The sequence below is a fragment of the Lindgomyces ingoldianus genome (assembly GCF_010093535.1).
Source record: "Lindgomyces ingoldianus strain ATCC 200398 unplaced genomic scaffold BDR25scaffold_23, whole genome shotgun sequence".
Lineage (NCBI taxonomy): Eukaryota > Fungi > Ascomycota > Dothideomycetes > Pleosporales > Lindgomycetaceae > Lindgomyces > Lindgomyces ingoldianus.
In genome coordinates this window covers 177,280-197,553 of record NW_022985184.1, presented here as the reverse complement: position 1 = coordinate 197,553, position 20,274 = coordinate 177,280, and the positions used below count along the sequence as shown (strand labels likewise).

The 20,274-nt window shown below is 45.3% G+C and overlaps 6 protein-coding genes across 6 annotated transcripts; 4 read left to right on the top strand and 2 right to left on the bottom strand.

The window, feature by feature from the left end:
• Positions 1 to 45: 45 nt before the first annotated feature.
• On the bottom strand, positions 46 to 290 carry BDR25DRAFT_304717 (uncharacterized protein; the record flags this gene model as incomplete). The annotated part of the gene is made up of 1 exon (XM_033690267.1): positions 46 to 290. A coding segment is annotated over one exon (187 nt), but the record flags the coding sequence as incomplete, so codon positions are not given.
• A 6,843-nt stretch (positions 291 to 7,133) lies between these two features.
• Positions 7,134 to 7,602, top strand: BDR25DRAFT_315691 (RTA1-domain-containing protein; the record flags this gene model as incomplete). The annotated part of the gene is made up of 2 exons (XM_033691543.1): positions 7,134 to 7,302; positions 7,367 to 7,602. 2 exons carry the CDS (start codon positions 7,134 to 7,136, stop codon positions 7,600 to 7,602), a joined length of 405 nt encoding a protein of 134 aa, XP_033545537.1.
• A 3,634-nt stretch (positions 7,603 to 11,236) lies between these two features.
• On the top strand, positions 11,237 to 11,728 carry BDR25DRAFT_230790 (uncharacterized protein; the record flags this gene model as incomplete). Its single annotated transcript, XM_033685356.1, has 2 exons — positions 11,237 to 11,285; positions 11,346 to 11,728. 2 exons carry the CDS (start codon positions 11,237 to 11,239, stop codon positions 11,726 to 11,728), a joined length of 432 nt encoding a protein of 143 aa, XP_033545536.1.
• Positions 11,729 to 12,356: 628 nt separating this feature from the next.
• On the top strand, positions 12,357 to 13,423 carry BDR25DRAFT_52197 (uncharacterized protein). Its single transcript, XM_033698697.1, has 3 exons — positions 12,357 to 12,567; positions 12,625 to 13,251; positions 13,305 to 13,423. The coding sequence occupies exons 1-3, from the start codon at positions 12,458 to 12,460 to the stop codon at positions 13,321 to 13,323; spliced, it is 756 nt and encodes a 251-aa protein (XP_033545535.1). The 5' UTR covers positions 12,357 to 12,457; the 3' UTR covers positions 13,324 to 13,423.
• Positions 13,424 to 17,235: 3,812 nt separating this feature from the next.
• Positions 17,236 to 17,544, top strand: BDR25DRAFT_315689 (uncharacterized protein; the record flags this gene model as incomplete). Its single annotated transcript, XM_033691542.1, has 1 exon — positions 17,236 to 17,544. The coding sequence occupies one exon, from the start codon at positions 17,236 to 17,238 to the stop codon at positions 17,542 to 17,544; it is 309 nt and encodes a 102-aa protein (XP_033545534.1).
• A 902-nt stretch (positions 17,545 to 18,446) lies between these two features.
• Positions 18,447 to 19,560, bottom strand: BDR25DRAFT_264511 (uncharacterized protein). The gene is made up of 2 exons (XM_033686873.1): positions 19,002 to 19,560; positions 18,447 to 18,932 (listed from the first exon to the last, which is right to left on the bottom strand). Exons 1-2 carry the CDS (start codon positions 19,381 to 19,383, stop codon positions 18,526 to 18,528), a joined length of 789 nt encoding a protein of 262 aa, XP_033545533.1. The 5' UTR covers positions 19,384 to 19,560; the 3' UTR covers positions 18,447 to 18,525.
• Positions 19,561 to 20,274: the final 714 nt, after the last annotated feature.

The following is a 20,274-nucleotide window of genomic DNA, read 5'->3' as shown; positions in this document are numbered from 1 at the left end:
ATCATCCCATACATCATATCCAAACCCATCATTCATCTCAGGAAGCCCAGAAACAGTGCTTCAATCTGACAACCTCTGCCTCCGACCCTAAGGTTTACTCTCGTTACCCCCCTATCCTGCATTCCCTCTCTATGACCTGTGTTTCCTGCTCGATACCTCTCACATTGTAAACCTTCACATATCCCCTTGGGATGAGCAATCCGCGCAGCGCAGCTGGAGGAGGCTTAAAACAAGCTAAGTTAAACAAGCCCAGGCATCGCAACTGAGAGGAGATGCAGGTACCCCTCATCCTTGATCGTCAGCTTGCGAGCCGCCCATCCACCGAGCCGCCCATGCCCCGTCATTGATCCGAGCCCTCACCGGCTACTTTGCGCACGCGCACCGATTGAGCGTTCAAGCTCTCGAGCGGATACAGTGGCGGCGGTAGGAACTAGGCAAGAAAAGCTAACAGGGTTGTAGGAGTTAGAATTAGGACTTTGGGTGCAAGTGACTCTAAAAGCGGCGACAGAATACCCCTAAAAGAGGAGTCAAAAGTCCCCAGACATAGAGTTACTCGCGTAAAGCATTCCTTGCTGCGAAACCGAATCATTAACAGCGGCCGTGTAAAGCGCATGGATCTGGTTAAGAAAGTACAGTGCATAAGCATTGCTTTACCCACTTCTAGTAGTGTTTTTGCCGACTGCAGCCTAGGTATCATTTCAGGGTTAGAAAGTGGACATCTTAAAGTTCTAGCTTGTAATAAAACCCCTAAGATACCACTTTCATTTTCCTAACTCTATGAAGAAATATCTGGGCGAAGTAATTCTTATTACGAACAAAAAAGCCCATAGGGTAAAGATACCTTCGCTTTCACTTTTCACTGTCCCATAACAGTGCTGTAGAGATTTAGGATCTTGTCTCACGTCTAAAACCATGCACAGCCTGTACATCCTGCTTATTCCACCTCCTTTGAGAGGCCATCATGCGAAAAGGGAGCGGATAGTCGATCCTAGTGTTCCATTACCTATGTATCTTAGGACGGGGGATGCTCACCCGGAGCAACCGGCGCTGAACGTGCCTGCCTATCTTACGGAGGAAGTCATCAGAGCAATAGCTAGCGTGGTATCTGCCAGGGCGCAGCGAGGCGGAGGAAGAGGTAGAAGCAGCGGCAAGGCATTTCTTTAACTAGATGCGTCGCACGTTGTAGAGTATTGGTTTCCTCATATCGCATGAATTGTGCTCCATCCTGCTGAAAGGCTGATACTGCACACTCCACTACAGTTGTCCCCGACGTTCAGCTGAAGGGCTGCGCATCCACTAGCTATAGGCATTCGAATGCTTTGCCCTGCCCTGCTTTCTGTCCTCCATTTTCATGCAACCTAGGCTAAGCTCTTTCTCGAACCCAATCTAGTTCAATGAAGATGCAAGTCGTAGAATGTGACGTCTTAGACTGCATCATGGGGCATAGCTGATAAGGAAACGGCAGGGTTTCGGACCTGGGTATAGCATTTGGAATGAACCCGCCTTCTCTCGTTTCTCCTCACGGTCCAAATACTGCTCTGCCCGGGGCCATGATTCTGCTCTCGACAGGAGATGAGGCATTTTCGTGATTGGCACTAGTTAATAGGCCCAGGGGCTAAGTAGGCTTAGCTCTGGTTTAGTTGCCGAAGGAGCTGTTGGAGGGAGAAGAGATAGCGAGAGCGATTACGAAACGCTTAGAAAAAGTGCACTAGCAAAGAGTCCAAAAAGGTAGAGGGAGGAGATTCTAAAATTAAGAGGCAAAAGTTGTCTGAATTTGTTGGACCTGACTAAAGGCTTTGGATCGATAGGTCCGCATTGATGTTCTATTAGCAGCAACACAGCTAGCCGTAATTAAGAAAATGACGATAAGGCGGAAACGAGGAAAGCCGGGGAGCGTGTTAGCCGGTTGGAGAGCGAATTTTTTATTGGTAGCCGGGGATGAGAGGGAAGCGGGCAGGCGAGGCGTAGACAGAGCGTGGACTGCTTGGGCGGCTTGGCAGGAGAGGGGCGGTGGTAAGGTTAGAGGATTAATGGAAAGAGATAAGAACTTTAACTCCCAAACCTGGGGCCGGGGAAAAAACGAAGGCTCGAGAAGGATGAACGGCCGTCGGTAACCCTAAAAGATCGACGTGGGAATGAAGCGTGATCTAAGTACAGGGCTGGAGAAGGCTAAATCATTATAAAACCAACCCTCACGCCAAAAAGATAATTAATTCTTTTAAATCTTATATATCATAGCACTAGAAGCCAGTAGATTCCCCACTTCTCTTAATAGCTTTTATTCACAGAGTTCTTTAAACTTATGGGTGGACGATGGAATCATTTCAAAGTAATTAATAGGAAGCTGGGTGTGTGAGGACACCGAGTCTTCTGAGTGAGGCCCAGGCCACTTTATATATCTTTTAAGAACAGCTGCAAGATCCCCTGAGGCGAGGCGGGAACTCTCATCACGGAGGCTCTCCGGCCACTCAAAACATGCAGAGTTGTTAACAATCAATCCAATCAATCCACCTGACAGTAGATTGATTAATTAATAACTTTACGTCTGCAGATTAATTAGACAGATTAATAAGCTCTAGGCAGATTAATTAGACAAATTAGATTAATAATATATATAAATAGTAAATTAACCCCTTATATAATTAATCTCTATTAAATTTAAAGTTACTAATGTTAAACAACGTTGCTAGCTGGCTTAGTAAGTGGCTTAGAGGGATAATAGGCCTTGTAGAAATTAGTTTTTAAGGCTTAAGGCCTAATCTCTTCTAGCTTTTAAGACTCTGTAGGGCTAATAGTAGATCTAGCTTTATACATAGTCTCTGTACTTTAAGTAAGTCCCTAAGCTCTAAGAAGGTCCTCTTACAGTTAGCTGCTGCTGCTAGGATACTTAGTATGTTAAGGGCAAAGCTTAATAGGGTAGGATAGTGCTTACTCTTAGTTACTTAGTACTTTAATAGATTTTTAGCTAATAAGTTGCTTTTATCTAGAAAGAGCTTCTTAACTTAGTAATTAAACTTATTGTTATTATATTAGGTAGTCTCTGCTACTTGCTAGTAGGCAGCTTTTATAAAATTAGCGTAACTAGCTCTGTAAGATGTCTGGGGCTTTTTTAGGGGGGGCATTAGATCTAGGGGGGTGATGTGTGTAGAGTCCTTGTAGGCTTTCTAGAGTAGCTAAAACCCCTAGTGGGCTTTATCTAACTACCCCTGCTAAGGGTGGTTACTATACAAGGCGCTGTTGTAGTCCTTAGGGACTAGCTATGCACTATTAAGGTAATCCTTATAAGCTAGGTGTAACTAGGCTGCAATATAATACACTAAAGACTTAGCTAGCTTAGCGTAATACATTAAAAGCTTTAATAGGGCTGCTGTGCAATTAATTAGAACATAGTCTTTTAGAGTGTTAGGATTATTAAAATTAACATTAGTAAGTTACTTCTTTATATCTTTAATAGTATTAACTAGCTAGTTAAATGTTAGAAGGACTTCCTATATAGCTCTAGACATACTTAACCTACCCCTTTTTTTAAAGAAGGATGTTACTTTCTTAAAGGGTAGTAGTAGCTGTATGTACTCTGTAATTATTACCTAGTCCTTTGTTGTTAGTCCCTTCTCTTAGATAAAAAGACGTGGCTTTTTATAAAAGACATTATTGCAACACCTAGCTAGCTCTTAATTATACTTATTAATTTTATATATAATGTAGTCTTTAAGAGAGTTGCAGAGCTTAATAGCCCTTTTAAAAGATAAGTAATAGAAGTTCTACTAGGTCTTAACAGGCTTAATAACCTTTTAAGGCATTATAAGCTCCCTAAAGTCTTAATACTTAAGCTAGTAGCATTAAAGAAGTTAATAGGCTTAAGGCGTACATATTAATGCTAGAATGTTGCATAGAACTCTAAAGGGGCCCCCTTTACACTACTCCTCTATAAACTTCTCTTTACTAGGGATATTAGTGTTAGAGTTTTAAAAGGCGTTACAGTCTTTGCTAAATAGCAATTTCTAGGCCTCTAGGTTAATAATATAGCATAAGCAACATAGTTATTAGTGCTGTAGGTTAAAGCTATATAAAGTAGCTAAAGCTTTAACAGCAGTGTTATTATTAGTAGTATTATTAAGAATAAAGTAACTAAGTGTATCTTTAGTAATTTAAAAAGCTTTTAACATATTATTAACAACTAAAGTAATATTGTTGCCTGTGTAAGAGCCTGTTAAGCTTAGAAGCCTAAGGACATAGTCCTAGAGGACCCTAGCAGCGTTAATATAGTGTACACATATACCTGTAATAGCTATCTTGCTGCTAGTTAACATCTAATTATTAAATAAGATGTGTATTAAGGATTGCAACGCCTTTAGGTAATTAATTACAGCAGGCACATAGGCAACATACTTAGTAATTATACAGTCACGCAAGCTCTGCTAGCTAGCCTAGAGATATCTGTTAGCTAGCAAGTTAGCAGCTTATATTATAGCCTAGAAGTTTAAAGTCTTAATTACATGTAAAGCCTAATTATCTGCAATAACCTAATTAAGCACTGCATATTAAAACGCGTTTTTATTAAAGAAGTCTACTATTATATTTACAACGCCTTAAGACACTTAGAGGCCTTGCGCTTATAACTAAGCTATTATTATAAGTTAACTAGGCAGAATCCTAGGGCTAGTTTTAACACCTGTTTTTTTAAGCTAGTGCCCTAGTATATCCTGCCCTAGATGCTAGGCAATAGCTAATGTTAACATGCTAGCCTAATAGACTCTGCTAATTGTACAGCAGCAGTAGCAGTACTTACAGAGCTAGTAGAGCGTTTGTGAGAGGCTGTAATACACCTAATAACTATACTGCTACACCTAGCTCTCTAACTTGCGCTTAGGTTTAAATAAGGGCTTATAATAAGTAAAGATGCGCGTCTATATAATGCCCTTATAGGCTACGTTTAAATTAATAGCTAGCAGGCCTAGGGTAGAGATAAGTGTAGGTGTTAGGTTGCTGTATACATTAGTATTAGTATTAGCATTTGTTATAACATTACTTACAGGCTCTGCGTTAGTGCTCTGTAAGTTAACCTAACTAACGCAGTGTTTAAAGGCCTAAAAAAGGTTATAGTTTATGCCTCTAATAGGAATTTAGGCGTTATAAAGATAGATATTTAATAGCAAGGGCAGTAAGAATAGCTGCAGTATATAATAGGGACACCTATAGTGTTAAGGTTTAAAAAGTTAAGAAATTACGCTAGTCTTACTTAGTAGGCTAATAAGAGCCCTAGATTTAGTCCTTAGAAACTTAACACTATAGACAGTATTACTAAGTATCTATACTATAGGCAACAGTATAAAAATAGTATTTTATTAATCTATCTAATTAATCTATTAGATTTAGATTAATTAATTAATAAAATAGCTAGGCCTAGATTAATTGTAAACAGATTAAATAATTAAGCTGTCTAATTAATCTAGATTAATAGGATTAATTATTAACAACTCTGAAAACATGGCAGGTAAGCCACCGCGAAAAGCCAGCAGCGTCCCCTAGGAACTAATGCATTCGAATCGGTATTAATTTCGTGATAGATTCAGGTACTCAGGGTACATAAATTGGGCTTACACGGTCTAGTGTTGTAGTCTGAGTTTTCTTGCCAATCAATGTTTAGCGCTACACCTTGCCAGCGCCTTTCTACTAAAGATGAGCGCACAGAGGCAGTGATAATATTATTTAAGATCTTCCAGTATCCTTGCCTGTAGGTATTTGAGCTAATGATCCTAGTCTGGGCTAAGATAGTCCACAATAACACTTAATAGATACACCCCAGCGTCTCTAACCTGCCCCATATTCCTCCTGTAATAGAGCAACAATGCATAATACGCTAGCAAGACTAAAACTTCAGGTCTTTTTGCTGCCAACAACCCTGCAAACGCTGGTGGAGCCAGCATCGTCCATGAAAAGATTATCTGCTATTGGTTGCGTTTCTCGTCCTGCTCCTCCGCTGCGTCGAACCTGACCTGAAGATACTAAATCGCCAACTAACATGCCACCTTGTTGTCCTCCCCTAGCCTATCTAAGCTGTTAACTAGCTCCCTAATCTGCTAGCAGTGGTTACCCCTCAGCAGCCTTAAGGTAAAGCTAGAACTTAGCAATAGGATTAGTTTAAGCTCTAACTCTATTAACAGCAGCTACACAGCCCTGGCAACAGTGTAGATGCCTCTGTGAATCTCTACATAGCGAATGTAGTGGGTTATGAGCGCCTCTAGTCCGCCTGGGTCCCGCTTGGCGAGTGTGTCAGTAAGGAGGTGGTGCCTGAGTATTATGGAGTAAAGGAGTATAGCAACGCAGTTAGACTTATTAACCTTAGTCTAGGCGTCATTAAAGAGCAAGACAGCGTAAGTTTGCAAGGCAATAGCCTAGCAGAAGTAGGGAGCGGAACGCTGTGGATAAAGGAACGCTAGGTAGCAAGAGGAGAAGGCGAGCAGCTAATGCAAAAGGTATAGTGACTTAAGAATAGTCTTAAAGACAAGAGAGCAGAAGGAGGGGTAGTTATTAACATAGTTACTAAGATTAAACATGTCTTTTTTAACAGCTAAGTAGATAAGAAGTTGTTGCATACAGCTATCTGTCTATATATATCCCTCTGCTGTGCTAGCTAGAAGGTTGACCTTTGGGCAAACGCAACAGAAGTTCTATATGTTTAAGATTACTGCCCTGGCTGTGGTTACTGGCTAGGCTTATAGACTGCTTACGGGAGAATGAACACGATGCCGTGAGGCTCTCTGGCGGGGTTTAGGATGCATAGCTGCAATCTCTGTTGGACATGGTGCATAGGAGGCATACGGGGCGATTTTCATCGCACTAATAGTTCAGAGGTTAGTCATTAGTGTAAGCGTACTATTACTAAGCATTACCTTAATGTGCTGTTGCTTGCTATTTAAACAAGATTAGTACAGCAAGAGTAGAGGTATAGGTGTTTAGGCCATTTCCGCGCAACTCACTACTAAAAGCAACCTCCCTGTGACTTCTTGTGGCTACGACGAAGCATATTGCAGAATTTAGCAAGTCCCTACTATACTATAACATCTCCTTGTCGTTTCTTATTTACACTTCTGGACATTCTCGCGGCATAGTATCAACCACCACATCCAAACATGCCCACTCTCGAAACATACCGTGGAGACTACCTGTGGCACTATGTGCCTAATCTCCCAGCCGCTGTTGTCTTTGCTGCTCTCTTCAGTCTCGCGACCGCAGTGTATACCTGGAAGATGGCTACAACTAGAATGTGGTTTTGTGTTCCCTTTGTAATTGGTGGCCTCTGTACGTCGCGTATAAGGCCCAACTATCCCTCGATATCTGCCACTGACACCATATTTCCTCTTAGTTGAAGTGATCGGTTTTGTATCCCGAGCAGCCTCCACATATTCCACGGGTTCCTTGGCGCTCTATCTTATACAAGCCATCTTCCTGCTCCTACCCCCTGTCCTCTTCGCCGCATCACTGTACATGGTATACTCTCGGGTGGTCAGAGCCGTCCAGGGTGAAAGCTTCTCGCTCCTTTCCCCGCGCCGGACAACGGCTATCTTCGTCCTTGGTGACTGGCTCTGCCTAAATATCTAATCAACCGGTTCTGGAATGCTGGCCAGCCCGAAACATGTCCACATAGGCAATGCAATCATCGTTACCGGGTTGGGAACCCAGGTGCTGGTGTTCGCCGTCTTCATGCTGTGTTGTCTGAACTTCAACATTCGGTTTCGAGCCCACATAGCCAAGAGTCCGCCGTAGCCAAGACTGGCACAGACGCCGTACGCGATATTCCTTGGCAGCCATGCCTGAACGAATTTGGAAGGAACTTTTGAGAGAAAGGAAAAATAATTTGGTACCCGCCTCCGTCTGCACACTCCACCTGCGTCTGGACTGCACGATTCGACCTGCAGGAAGACCGGAGCTGCGGCGACTGAGGGGGTTGCAAGATAAGTACCGGTACCTAACCCTAAACCCCCCCCCTACCTCTCTCCCCCCCCTCTCTCCTAGAGAACCGGGGATAAGTACCGGAGGACGAGACGACTGCGCGGGACCCAGGGGAGTCGTGAATCGATGGAATCGGAGGTGGAGGACACGCGTTAGGGGCGGCAATCAACCTAAACACGCGTCAGGACGCGCAAGGCGACTAAGGCGGAGAATACAAGGAAACAACAGGGAAACTTAAGCAATGGAAGCGGGACAGACGAGGTGATTAATGTTGACTAAGAGGCCCCTGGAGCCCCATGATTAACCCGCACTTAAGGCTAACTAAGAACAAGACATGACAAAGGAACAGGTATACCTAAGAGAAGCGCAGGAGCGAGACAGAAGGAAGACCTATTAGCTGTGGTGCTCGCAGCACTTAAAGAGACCTAAGACAGGATAGTAGCCACAATAGAGCAGATAGAAAGAGAACACGCAACCTAGATTAAGACAACAAGGGCACTCACCTAAGAGGTGGAGGCACTAAAGGCAGAGAACAAAGCAATGGTAGACAAATTCGAGACCCTTCTAGCCAGATCTTATACGCTGCCTAGTGGATTGCTATCTTACGCCGCTGTGGCATAATTGCCCCTAAGCAGCCAGCCTAGTAACCTACAGACCCTTTCTACTAACACAGCACCCTTAACAATAACAGACACACTCTACTGCACAATTAACACATCTAGGATTAAGAAGGTGGACAGGGAGAAGGCAAAACTAGGCAAGATTAGACAAGCTATTAAGGAGGAGATGCGGACAAACTACAAGCGCGCAGAATAGCGCTGTGCAGCAGTGGTTAGGGACCTAAGGAACACTAATTAAATTAGAGTCACATGTAGGGACAAAAGTAAGCTCTAGGCGGTTAAAGAGGCAGCCCGCAAGACAGCAGCTAGGGGAGTTAGGATACTGCGCGACCAGCTCTTCCTAACTAGGGTAGATAACGCCAACTGGCTAGCAGTGCTGTCAGAGGAAGGACAAATCTAACTAGGAGCCCCAGAGGCCCTTAGGGCCAAAAACAGGGTGCAGGTAGCAAAAGTTAGCTAGCTAAGTAGAAAGGATTTAGGAAAGGCATATAGATTAATAGTAGTGTATGTCACTAAGGGCAGCGATGCAGCCCAGCTGCTACAAGAACAGTACTTCCACATTAACAGAGAATCTGCATACACAAGACTGTTTAAACTGCGAAATAGACTATTGTAGTGCTACTAATGCTAATAGCTAGGGCATGAGGCATTCACATGCACGAGGCAGCGGGTTTGTGCTAGGTGCGCTAGCGAAGGACACCACCACAGCAAATGCCAAGTGATGGTCCCTAAATGTGTACCCTGTAGGGGCCCCTATAAATCTTTCTCTAGGAACTGTTAAGTGCTATACCCTAGTTAGGATGCCTAGGACGCTTAAGATATTCCAACTTAATGTAGGAAAGAAACGTAAGGTACTACACAGCGTAATAAATAATAAGCAACTACAAGACTTTGCTGTATTAGCTATTTAAGAACCTTATCCGTAGAGGAATAAAGAAGGGAGGATTATTACAACACTAGCTAGACACGCCTACTAGGCCAAATTTACGCCAACCGCATGTAGGGACAGGAGGTGGCCCTTCTAGAGTATGCTCTGGATACGGAAAGACATCAAGGCTGAACAGCTGCCAGTACAGTCGCCGGACCTCACAGCAGCGACGCTACGACTACCCGGTCAAACAGTCCTAGTAGTGTCAGTCTATGTTAAGATAAGAGATAAGCGAGTACTAAGGGAGACAATAAATTACATCTAGACCCTAATCTAAACCGCACACAACTGAACTAGGACGCAGGTGGATGTGGTCCTAGCAGGTGATTTTAACTAACACAACTAATTGTGGGGAGGGGATGATGTGTTAAACACTTACTAAGGCAAAGCAGACCCCATTATATGTCGCACGTGTCTCACGCGATATCATACCCATGTACTGCACTATTCACTCATTAGGCATAGCTCCTATCTCGTACAGTATATAGTCAGCCCAGAGCTCTATCGAGCTCCTCAGACCTTACAATACACTCATTCCACCTTGTTTGGATCTCGCTCCCTTGTCGAGTCGTTTGCCATATGTCCCCTCCTCAGCTCATGCAAGAATGGGCGCCAGGCGGGCTCTTTGAAGCCGGCCAATAATAATATCACAATAAGTCCCGAATAGCGATAAGAAACCCAAATACCAGCGATCGACCGTTCAGTCGCTCTTCATTTTGGTAGGATCCTTTAAGCCGGAGGACACTTGATGGATTCGCGTGCCACAATACCATTTATATCACATGGTGTCGCACATACATTTGTCGCACGTACATGTGACCTTTTGCCTTTGCAACACATAGCAACTCGGACCCACAGTCTACAATACATCACTTCTCTCATAGCTCATGCCCACGCAGGGTGAGGGTAAGTACCCTAAGCAGAGACGTGCGGTGATGGCCCTTATTCGTTAAACCAAGGTTGCAGGGAGCAATTTTGCTTACATAAGCGTGATACAGCGCCAGTTCACCGGACGAGTCGGTGGAGATCAGTTTGGGGGAAGGGAACACGCGAAAGGCTGGCTGTCCCCACGAATGACCCACCTCAAACCACTTCAGCTTCCGGACCTGATTGCTGGCCATTTCAAAGCCAATCAGACTGAGGGCAGTAAAAGCCCACGCGAAGGCTTGCAGCTCTTCGCAACCTGTTCCTGAGCTCTGCTTGTTCGAGCCCGGATTTTCCGCCCCCAACCAGACCGAAATAGCCGAGTTTTGAGCATCTCACCCCACTCGGAAGGCTTGATTTTTCGTCAACATTTGGTTCACCGAGTACTTCAGTGTGCTATTTCATAGGACTGTTCATCCTGTCGGCCAGTTCATTTTAGGCTAAATCAGTATTCTCCAGGAGAACCTGGTGCAAATTCATTCTCGGTTTTCCGTCTGTTCTGCGTGCCTCTGCGCCCGACTGATTTGGGCTGCAAAGGGGCTTAGAGATTTGGGCCATTTCAACTGGTTCGATCGGATGGTGGCGCAGTCAATATGCCAGAATGACCGCAATTGCGGCTTACACAGCCCCCTTTTCAAAGGCTGCGCGCTGAACTTATAGATCTACAGCTTCCACGTGTTTTTGCTTTGACTCCCATATCTTGCTCCTTGAGCATCAAGGCTCCTCTCTTTGAATTCTACGGTGCGGTAAAAGCAGCGATAAATCGCGATCGCCCTCACTGAATGTGAACTGACATATTCAAACTTGTGAAATGGCATCGGCCTTTGGTTTTTCTGTCGGTGACTTCATTAGTGCCGCTGGTGAGTGTCTCTGTGGAAACATTATTATAGCAAGGAACTAACTATTATTACCATCTCCAGTATTAATAAAAAAAGTTTCCGACGCTCTTAAAACGGCTGGTGGGGCAGCGGAGGATTACCAGCATGCTGTCATTGAGCTGGAAGGCCTTGATCGGGCGCTGAAAGCTGTCGCCGCTCTCAACCCAAATGAGAGTAACGCTCTTCATGTCAATGCAATTCGAGGAATGGCGCTGTCTTGCCAACTGCCACTCCATCAATTCCTTAAAAGGCTGCAGAGCTATGAACGATCTTTAGGGCCTTTTGCCCCTAGAAATTCAGCATCTGGTGCCTTTAGGAAAGCGAAATGGGCAGCATTCCAAGAAGAAAATATTCAGGCTCTTAGAGCTGTAATTGCTGCTAAAGTCACAAGCATTAACTTGCTCTTGAATTTACAAATCTCGTAAGATAGTGGAGCATATGGAATTGCTCGCATTTCAGCTAACCTAAGGCTAGGGAGTCTATTTCTAGGATTGAGCCCCAGGTGCGAAATGAACAAAACAATGTATTGTCCGAAGTTCTTAAGATACGAGAAGAACTGGCTCGTGTGGGGAACAGTACTCAAAGGAGCGTGAAAGAACAAGCCCAGACCATGGATGTCTTGCGAACTAAGGTCGAGAACGTTTCGGACCAGATCCAAAGTTTCAGCGACAGTATAATGGCTTCCCAGGCGTCTGTTGAAACCTCTATCAGTACCCTTAGAAGTGTCGGTGAGCAGATCGTCGACTTTGTGAACTCCTTCCCTCGAGAGATTCGACATCTCCTTCAGAGAATCCTGCGAACGAACTTCCAGATATACCATTTGCTCCTTCATTTCCAAAATAACTTGAACCCGAACCCTTCAATACTGTCTGATTCGAATATTTTTTTTGAAGATGCGCTTGGCCGCAATCGAAGATTACCATTTGAGTGGTTTCAGCACTGGGAGGTATAGTTTCATTTCTCTCTACATCTATAAACCTGTTGACAACTTCTACTAGACATTCGAGGGACTACTTCGCGCGGAATTTCATGGGTTACCCGGAGAATATAAAGTAACCTCGGGCGAATATCATCTTATCAACAGGACCAATCAGACTCAGCTCATTACAAAAGATAACTGGAAAGAAATTGTTTTCCCGGGATCGTCACTCGTAATGTCCATGATTATCCAAAATGTCCTCATGCAACACCATCTCTGTCCACGACCGAGCTGTCGCAGGAAGCTTGCTTTCAGTTCGACGACGAATGGATCGGCAATTGTGTGGTACGTTAATATATTGCTTTTTTCTTTCCTGAAAAGGACGATGTTAACATTTTAAAGCTCCGGATGCGGTCTAACTTGCTATCTACGCAAAATGCCAGAAACAGCGGATGATGTAACTGTTCTAGAAAGTGAAGAGGTCCGAGTCGAGCAACAACAAATCGATGAGGACTACCAGATATTCGGCGAGCGACCTATACCTTCGGATACTATGAAAATTGATGAAGATATTTTCGATATACAGAGTATGGCCCCGCGAGAGTCAATTAAAACCGAAGAGCCTTTAGCTGAGTCCATGCTACCGACTCTTAGTGCGTGGGGACAAGTTGAGCTGGACGCCCTTCTATCTGGACGCAATATTACTAAAATAGAGCCGCAAAACACCGAAGATGAGAGAGTCAACCCCACTCCATTAGATGCCTGGCTCGACCAAGTATCAGTCCTTTCAGCGTCGGAGATGGGGACCCCCACCGCTGGACATGGTACCATCCACAACGGAGATAGCGAAACCAATGCTCTCGAATGTTTTCGGCACATTCACATTGACCGAGCTTATGATAAATGCTCAGTTGCTTCTGATGAACCCCAAAATGCGCGTAACTTACGCGAAGTTTCCTTTAATGCCCGCATATTTTACCGCAACATTCGAGACAAGTACCCGCAGATGCCAGAGTATTTAGTAAAAAGGTTAGCAAAAGCCAATGAGAGGCGAGCTGAAAGACTAGGTTCATCCAGAACAGGCCCTGTGAGTCTTTCTGATAGTTCTTCTGAAAGCTCCGAAGACTCCATTGGCCAACTCGCTCCTGCTATTCGAGCCGAGCCCCAAGACACGCAAGCCAGTCCTTTACTTAGGTTATTGAGCAGAACCGGTGGTGGTACAAAGCCTCTAATGCCGGAGATACGAAGACCCCAGAGAGAGTCCGGGCTATTACCCGGAGTTGGATCGAGTGCGATAGGCATCATTCAGCCCGGCTCAAAGGAGAAGTCTTATTGGTCGCAGACGTACCGTTTCCCTGGTCCACATTCATCAGCGTCAGGGTCATCAACTCGCCATAGTTCTCTTCATGGATCGGATAGCCTTCCAGGATATGACGCATCGCACAAGTCTGTACGGACCTTCTCCACCGGTAAATCTCCAGGCTCGAACAATACATACGATATCCGTGAGCCACTGCTTTCTCTACCCCCTCCTCCTGTAGAATTAGGTACCCAGAAATCCTTCACGTGTGACATTTGCGGCCGTCAAGTAGAGGTGCTACGCCGAAGAGATTGGAAGTAGGTAACTCACACAGCCCTTCGTGGAATATACTGATTTAGCAGGAAACACGTATTTCAGGATTTAGAGCCATATCTGTGTACCTTTGAAGATTGCCCAACTCCGAATAAGACCTACACAACCCGACGTGTGCTAGTTTCTCACGAAATGAAGCGTCACCGTAAGGTGTCCCGAACATACGCTTGTACAACTTGCCCACGGACTTTCTCTAGAAAACGAGACGGTAGAAAACATATCCACTTTGATGAATGCGAGGTTCACCGAAGTTGGATTCCAACATTATTTCGTAAGAGTTCCGACCAGCACCATCCCCCGTCTCGGAGCAAAGGAATCTCGGTTAAGCATGAGTCGGTTGAAGAGTCGAGTTGTCCATTCTGTGGCCAAAATATCGCGGGGAGCAGAAACGCTCTCATGCAACATCTTGGCAGACATATGGAAGTGATCTCTTTCGCTGTCGTGTCCAAGCCTTATGAAGAATGGCAGTTCTATGAAGACAGCGTTTCTGCAAAATCTTCCGCCCCATCAATGGTCCTCAATCAGAACATATGTAGGGCCGTTGCTGCTGGAGATTTTCGACGCTGTGAGGATTTATTATTGGCAGGGGCGAATGTCAATGCAATAGAATCTGGAAAGTCGGCCTTGTATACTGCCTGTTCTGAGGGCCATTATGCAATCGCATGGCTTCTGCTCCACAAAGGCGCTGATCCCGAGTTGATTGCAGATGGAGAGCTGAACGCATGTCTTCCAACAGCATTGGATGAAGCATGCTCCAAGGGACACAATGGGATTGTGTCGCTGCTCTCCAGAGTGATCAAAAATCCGACAGCTATCAAAGGAGCGTTGACCATACTCATTAAGAAAGGCAACATTGTTGCATTTGAAGAACTCTTCTCTGCGTATCAGAGATTAGGATCACTCGAAACGTCTTCAATCCTTCTTCAAGCTGTGGAAGCTGGGCAAGTGCAGATTGTTCAGAGTCTTTTCGTCAGAGGAATAAAACTTGACTCTGGCAAGGACCACAATGTTGCATTACTGACAGCACTTTCACACCAGAGAAGAGATATTAATATGATATTAGCTCTTCTCGATTTCTACTCGTATATCCCTGAAGAATGCTGGCGTATGGCTGGAAGTATCGGAGACCGAGATATTATCGTCACATTTCTTAAGAGGGAAAATTTTCTACCAAGGATGAATAGTCATATTTGCGTAACTGCGGCACTGAATCACTGTCTTACTGGGGCTGCATCCAAAGGGGACCTCGATGTTATCAAAATACTTCTTGATAATGGTGCCGAGATCCAAGATGAAGCGATTGATTGCGCTTGTCGATCTGGGCAAACAGAGGCTACTCTCTTCTTACTCAAAATGGGTGCGAAACCCAACTCGGCACATATCACGACAGCATCTATGGGTGGGTTCACTCCAATAGTGAAACATCTCGTCGACTTCGATGCCAAACCAACCCCCGAAGCGTTGCTAGGCACTATTAGGGGTGGACATGGGAGCAACTTTGATTTTCTCCATTCTAATTACCCGCATCTCCTACAGGGCAAGGGCGGTATGGATGCCATGGAAATGGCGTACAACAGTGGGTACAGTGCTATTGTCATTCGGTTGATGGGGTTAGGAGTTCCGCTACCTCAGGACGTTGCTTGCGATCTGCGCGAGGCTCGGCTTCAGAATCGCCAAGTTCAACGGGACAATTGCAATTCGCGCGGAGCTTGGTCCGGAAGCGATACCGAACTGCATAGGGCTGCGACTCGGGGGCATCACGAAATTGTGCAACTTCTCCTGGACAAAGGCTTCGATCCTAACGTCGAGGGCAATTATCGAGAAAACCCGCTACATCGAGCCTGTGAGCACAACAAGAGCGAAGTTGTTCGAGTTCTTCTGAACGCTGGTGCCAATCCGAATGGCACGAATGGTTCCAAACTTCGCACCCCTCTCGGATACAGTAATTCGACTGAAATCAAAGGGATGCTTCGCGAGAGTGGCGCTGTCTCCTGGACGTACTCCCACGGCGGCTGGGAGCAAGGACCGGAAACTTGAACATAGCATAGAAAACCCGTAGGCGGACCGGCTGGGGTTCTCGGGTTCAGAGCAAAAGATATGAAATGATATTGTTATGTCCTGATTGATTGACAAAATGTTGTCGGGAGAGAAGCAACATGGGTCGTGGCTTTGTTAGCGCCGAGCCTGAGTCGGGTCTTTCATACCTTTCGAAGCCACGGTTAATCGTCGGTGGTGGTGCGAAGATTCTCTGCGACACGTACCGTAAGTCCTGACCGGAAAGTGCCATCAATCCAGCTTGAAGCGGAGTGCATGGATATGTGGCTCTGACCTGAGAAGGCGAGAACTTCAGCCTCCTCGACAATTTTCAATCGAGGTTCATCGCTTGAAAGCAGTGCAAATGGTTCAAAGGAACCCATAGGAAGATCTAATCCAGCTTAGGTCTCTGTATGAATCCTTGTAGGCAAGAATAACATGCGAGTCTACAGGGGCGGGGGTGTTCAACGCACATTAGTAACTGCGATTACTTGTATCAGCGCCAACCTTAGGTATTTAAACCCCATGATCAATTAGCTAGCTGGCACTTACTAAAGTAACTGGACCATGTTTCTTACCCCTAGATAGCAGTGTGCGAGCTCTGAATCTATATATACTGACTCCTATATTAGCTGGCAATGGCTTACGCATATATCTAACCTTAAAACTAAGGAGTAAGATAACCAGAAACCCTAAGTGCCAATTTGCAACAACTTTAGAACGCACAAGACTCTTAAGATCTTAGAGTTTGTTTTGCAAACAACATAATTTTATGCCCTCTTCCCTGTCACGCTTCTCACAAGCTTTAACCCTGCAACGTAGCTGTGTTTGCTCTACTAAGGAGCCTATTGCGAGCAGGTTAAACGACTAGAGAAAAGCAGTGTAAACACAATTAGTACGGAGCATTTTCCTCCTCTGTTTAGCCCTGCAAGGAGAAGAGCTTTCACGCCTAAGAATATTGAGGCTGATTTTATTGCAAGTAGTTTGTTCCTGTTTAATTTACATAGAGTACTTAGAGACGTAACTAAGCTTCTTACTAAACTAACTATTTAAATTGCTAATGAGGTGAAGGTGGTGCCTTATCCTTAAGACAGAATACTGCAAACGCCTGTTCCACTGGTAATAGTAGAGGGTCTTATGTCGCTACAGGATCTAATTGTCAGACGGAATGCTTATGCTGTTGAGAGACAAGCAAACAGAGCCTACAAAGACACGTACACATATTTCCTAAAGCTGCTCAACTATTTTTTGCCGAGGGTGACTTCTTGTAGAACTAAATTTAATATCCGATGACAATTGACAACAAAGCTAAAGTTTAGCGATTAACTAAACTACTAGCACAAGGGATGGCTAGGGTCATGAGATACGAGAACCTCAAGGAAGCACGAGCGAAGCGTAATGAGGAAGAGGCTGCTTTTGAGATTACAGACAAGGGAAACCGTGGTCGGATGCTGGTCGACAAGGGCGCTGAGATGGGCGCACAGGGTGGACAGTACAGCAACGCACTCCACGCGGCTTCATCTGGAGGCCACGAGGCGACTGTGAAGACGCCGCTCAACAAGGAAGCCCGCACACGCTATGAGGAACGCCGTGCCAATACCGGACTAACTTCGTCCATTTCTCCTGAGGGCGAGGAGAGGATGAGAGGACGATGACGACGGAGAGGGCAATCATGAAGCAACTCCGGGGAGCGCGGTGTGGTGCAAGGTAATGAAGCCGAGCACGTGGTCGCCGACGCTTCAAGAAGTCCATGGCCATGCGCCACAGATATTTTTGGAAGCCGGTCTGAGGTAGGGATAGCGTGAATTTCAGCACGATAAGATTTATGATCATCATAAGTACGCTAATGAAAGCTAGTGCATACCAAGGTACGCTAGAGCGTCCCGCCGCGCTGGGAGGCTTTCAAGGGTCTTGTCGTCCCACCCGGCGCAACTCCCAGCATGCACACCCTTAGGGCCAGCGTGCCTTCAAAGTCTGGAGACATTATCTTAGTACAGCTTTCCCTTAAGTCCTCTGAAATTTAGTAAGACCGTTAAAGTCGCGAACAGACAGGGGTTTTAGCTGTGGAGCGATTAACAGCTTTAAAACAATTTGACAACAAAACTAACATCGCAGAAATTTTCGTTAAAGACTGGCTTTCTAGGGGAGAAATGGATGTAGAATGGTAATACATCAGCTATGGCTTCGTAAGCTTGTAAAGGAGAGACTCCGGAGGTCCAGCCCTAGATTTGTCCTCGCGAGAGGGTGCGTCTCTCGACCCAGGGACAGACGTTAGGTTAGTTCGCTCGAAAAATCCACAGGTTCCCTCTACTCACTGGGTTGCGTGCACTCTTATACACGGGACCGTACCACTGAGCACAGTCTCGAACAGATTAGAGAAAACGAAGCATATCATATGGCTATCACAAGATATTGTACTGTAAATTACCTTAGTTGATAAGTTGTCCGCATTAAATCTACTTCTTGGTTCCTTTACCGCCGTTTTTGAAGGGGTTTTACCGCCTTTTCTATCCGCACTTGCACCAGAGATCCATTGCATTTAGCGTCTGACAATTTTGATTTCAATAAATTTAGCCCACACCCACAATCCTCGTAGCATACATCTAGCGGTCCGACATAGAAAGCCTTAGGTGTCTTCAATTGCACCAGAACTCGGTGAAAACTTTCCATCCATCAATCTCATAGAGCACACGGGACTTGTCCCGGAAAATCTCCATAGTGCGAAACTCATTTGACGCGCCTCCACACATTGTGCCGCTCTCTAGCCCTGCTGCACCGGCATTGATCCATGTTGTAAATTTTGTTTGGTTGCCAAACGTGCCACTGTGCTGTCCCTCCCAATTTAGCAGCTCACCGTGTACAATGTCGACATAGTCGTCAGGCTGCTGGCCGTCATTTCCGCCAAATGTCATGTTCTTGTAGTACGCAAGGCCGCTAGACCGTTCGCTGCCGCGGATGGAGTTGACAAGGTAGACGCCGTCCTTCTTCTGGACGTGGATTGGTGGAGTTGGCCGATCTTGGATTGGTGGCTGTGGCTCGTGCACTATCAAAGTCTTGTAAGCCATTTAAACTACAGACAGGAAGGAAGGAGTTCTGTCTGGGGTTCACATACATTCAATCGGATAAAAGGTGACATGGTCTCCGTCTCGAACATAATTGCCATTGAAGCACCAGTTCTCGAACCCGCCGTCGCCATATCTTGTAAAGTCGCCCGAAGTGCAAAAGTAAACGTCGTAGTGGCGTTTACCAAAGACACCCAAATCCACTTCGGTATTTTGATGAATCTCGTTGACAAAGTGGCGGTCCGTATTCTGGCAAGTGATTACGACGTTCCATTCGGGATACTGTCGTCGAGCAACTTCCACAAAGTTTGTGGTGAAATCTCTCTGATGATCGTGCATATCTTGGGCATCGAAAGCTGTTTTAATGGCGGCAACTACGCCATAAATGAGAGCTTGGATGCCCGCCATGAGAGCTTCCGTATCCACGTCCATAGTCGTCAATTGGGTGCGTATTTTGTCTTGAAATGTATGTGAGGCAAGGTACTTCGATATTTAATTAGTCGAAATATTAGAGAATGTGGTGACTTTTATAGATAATGGTCAGGCAATAACCAAGCCCCGTACAAGCAAGAGAGGATTTGATTTTGCCTGCACTCAGCTCGTACAAATCATTAGCAAGCTCAAGTTCAGTTTAATAAAAAGCCAAGAGCTGACAAACCCCAGCTTTAAGCCACCGAAAAACAAATGTCACCCAAAATTCGCGAGCACATCTTACAAATCTCCTACTAAGCGCGCGGCGCGTCCGACGACGCATCGCAAGCCACCAAGACAAGGCCCTAACCCACAAAGAAGGACTAAACGGCTTTGCCACAAGCTGGTAAGCAGGTTCCATGGTGCTCGAGGCTGGATGATTATTAAGTGCATGTAGCTTCTGCTATCACGTGATCAGCCGCTAAGATCTAATCAGATTGACAAAGCTCATGCCAAGCATAGCAGGGGGTGTGCGGGGTAAAAACTTCGCAGCGTGCCGGAAGCCGATCATCCACGTTGTCACTACGAAGGGCAGAACGTGTCGTCTAGAAGGAGCTAGCTCGCCGATGCCCTTTTAAATATAATATATTCTAGATAAATAGTTTCTTATATATAAGATTTACATTTACTTTTTTATAGTAGTAGGTTAACGTACTCTTTAAGTAACACGTTTAGATATTTCCTAGTGTAACGATTCTACGAATCGTTCCATCTCGGGTCGCTCGGATCCTATCCGAAGGGTCCCTGTATCGGCCCCGACCATAACTCAACCCAGTCCCCCGCAGTTACCCCTATTCCCTTATGTATTTAGTCGCACCTCGCCCCTGTAGCTAGCTTAGTAGTTTTCTAATA

Bases quoted from the DNA above. Each gene is read 5' to 3' on its own strand.
- BDR25DRAFT_52197 (XM_033698697.1), top strand. From the start codon at position 12,458: ATGTCCATGATTATCCAAAATGTCCTCATGCAACACCATCTCTGTCCA. The intron at 12,568-12,624 runs GTACGTTAATAT...AACATTTTAAAG, and splicing joins AATGGATCGGCAATTGTGTG to CTCCGGATGCGGTCTAACTT.
- BDR25DRAFT_264511 (XM_033686873.1), bottom strand. From the start codon at position 19,383: ATGGACGTGGATACGGAAGCTCTCATGGCGGGCATCCAAGCTCTCATT. The intron at 18,933-19,001 runs GTATGTGAACCC...AGACTTTGATAG, and splicing joins CACCTTTTATCCGATTGAAT to TGCACGAGCCACAGCCACCA.